Source organism: Rutidosis leptorrhynchoides, chromosome 2 (genome assembly GCF_046630445.1).
Source record: "Rutidosis leptorrhynchoides isolate AG116_Rl617_1_P2 chromosome 2, CSIRO_AGI_Rlap_v1, whole genome shotgun sequence".
Taxonomy (NCBI): Eukaryota; Viridiplantae; Streptophyta; class Magnoliopsida; order Asterales; family Asteraceae; genus Rutidosis; species Rutidosis leptorrhynchoides.
The window spans coordinates 186,447,996-186,450,481 of NC_092334.1; the positions used below are offsets into that span (position 1 = coordinate 186,447,996).

General features: G+C 34.4%; 1 protein-coding gene across 1 annotated transcript; it reads right to left on the reverse strand.

Annotated features, from left to right (window-relative positions):
- Positions 1–482: 482 nt before the first annotated feature.
- Positions 483–1,241, reverse strand: LOC139888474 (uncharacterized). Its single transcript, XM_071871481.1, has one exon. It carries the CDS (start codon positions 1,239–1,241, stop codon positions 483–485), a length of 759 nt encoding a protein of 252 aa, XP_071727582.1.
- Between the last annotated feature and the right edge of the window lie 1,245 nt (positions 1,242–2,486).

The window sequence follows — 2,486 nt, forward strand, 5'->3', positions numbered from 1 at the left end:
TTATTTTAATGTACAAATAAATTAAGTATGTTCTAATTTCTTAAAGACAACCCTTAGGGTTGTCATTAGAAATTTTCCTATTTTAAATTCAACTTTTCTAAGAAAACACTTATTTAAGGATGGAGAAAATAATATTTACTATTATATTATTTAAAATTAATACTCCGTATATTTTTTTTATAGCAAATTAGTTAGATGATAAATGAAATAAATATAAAGATGAGAAAATACGCTATGAAGGTAATCAAATATTTAGTGACGAGTAAACCTTTGTCAACATAGGCATTTAAGTGAAATTTTAATAATTTTAATATTTAATGGAATTTTTTAAATGTAGTATATATATATATATATATATATATAATTCTTTTTTTTTTTGAAAAGCAACTTTTATTAAGGAACCATAATATTTACAACGTTTATAAGATATACAACTCGAAGCTAAACTATATATACATCGCAATAAATATTATAAGAGAATCTCAACCCGGATCATGATTGTTAATACGAGGAAAGTTTAGGTTACTCGAATGTAAAAGCCATTGGTGCCAATCCATTTGAACCATATTCGACCGGTTCTTAATCCACTCGGATGATTTTGTTTGAATTTCATTTATGATCTTTGGTGTCGCCCAATTGTCGTTTGAAAAAACTTTAGCATTTTTATTCTGGCAAATGAAGTATCCCTTTACCCATTCTATTGCTTGCCATATTTTCGTAGATAGCTTAGATGTCCCCGTTATGCTTGTACCACGAAAAAAGTTGTCCGCCCCAAAGTTACACCTCGCGTTTGGATCCCACCATTTGAAAATTCCAACCCAAACCGATTTTGCATGATTACATAAGAATAAAGCGTGTTCTATGGTTTCACTTGCACTACCACATAAGGGGAAAGAAGATGATTCAAGAGTGACGTCTCGCTTCTCTAGCTCTACTCTAGTTAGCAACCGATTTTTGATAGCCCTCCACACGAAAATCCCTAGTTTTTGAGGAAGGAGATTGTTTCGTAACTTTTCGGGTTCGGTTGAGTTACCTTCTAGAATTACATCGTCGATAATCGAAGGAATCACTTTTGATGAGTACACTTCTTTGCTACTTGGTTTGAAAACCCATTTGCTTTCCCCCTCATTGAGACTCCCAATCGATTTTATTTTATCTTTGAGATTTTGCAGTTCCTCGTTAAGTCGTCCCGTAAGTTGCCTTTTCCAATTCCACGTGCAGATTAGTTCGCCGCTGTCCATTTTTATCCTATTCTTAACGAATACCAAATTGTCGACTTCTAAACAAAAGTGTCTTGGAAATTCCTGCTTGAAGTTTGATTCCCCAACCCAAATGTCATCCCAAAATAAAATGTCCCTCCCGTCCCTAATTTTTCGATCAAAAAATTCATCCACATCGATGCCTAATTTCTGCAGATCTTTTCGGATTTTGATGATGTTTCACCACACTGAACGATGTTTGACATGAGAAACGTTAGTATAAGACCCCAACCCTCCGTCCCGCCCATATATGCTCTTAATTACTTTAACCCAAAGTGCATTATTTTCAACTTTGAAATGCCACCACCATTTACATAAAATAGATATGTTTTTTGCTTTAAGTGACCCAACGTTTAACCCGCTCTTCCCATAAGATTTAAGAATAGTGTCCCATTTAACCCAAGAAAGTTTAATATCATCACTCGTCCCGCCCCAAAAGAACTTACGACGCGTACCTTCGAGAAGATTGATGATGTTGGAGGGTGCACGAAACAACGAGAATAAGTAAAGGGGTAAACTACTAAGAACCGATTTAATGAGTGTTAACCTTCCTCCAAAAGACATCGTTCTAGTTTTCCAAACCGACAACCTCTTATTAAATTTTTCAATCACCGATTCCCAAGTCTCCTTTTTATGCATTTTATTCCTAATCGGCATTCCCAAATACCCAAACGGTAGCTTACCGACACTACATCCAATTTTAGAAGCCACTTTTTCTACTTCCGTAAAAGCAACACCAACACCATAAAGCACACTTTTTGACATGTTAACACGCATCCCGGATGATTTTTCGAAACAAGTAAGGGTTTTCAAAATATTACTCACGTTTTTCTTACCCCAATCTCCAAAAAATATGGTGTAGTCCGCAAATTGCAAGTGTGAAAATTTTATATTATTGCTTCCAATACCTACACCCCGCATAAGACCTTCTCTAATAGCGATGTTAGGTAGCACATTAAGACCCTCGCTTGCAATAATAAATAGATACGGAGAAAGCGGATCACCTTGCTTAATACCTCTTTCAAGTTTAAATTCATCGGTTGGAGATCCGTTAATGTAACACCCCGTTTTCCCGTACGTATCGAAAGGTACCTACTTAATCATTTGTACGTCTATAACTCGTTAGCTTATGCGTAAATGTACGAATATATGTGTGTGTATATATATATATATATATATATATATATATATATATATATATATATATATGTATACTTGATAATGTGT

Excerpts from the sequence above, each read along its gene's own strand:
- LOC139888474 (XM_071871481.1), bottom strand. The coding sequence starts at position 1,241 with ATGGACAGCGGCGAACTAATCTGCACGTGGAATTGGAAAAGGCAACTT.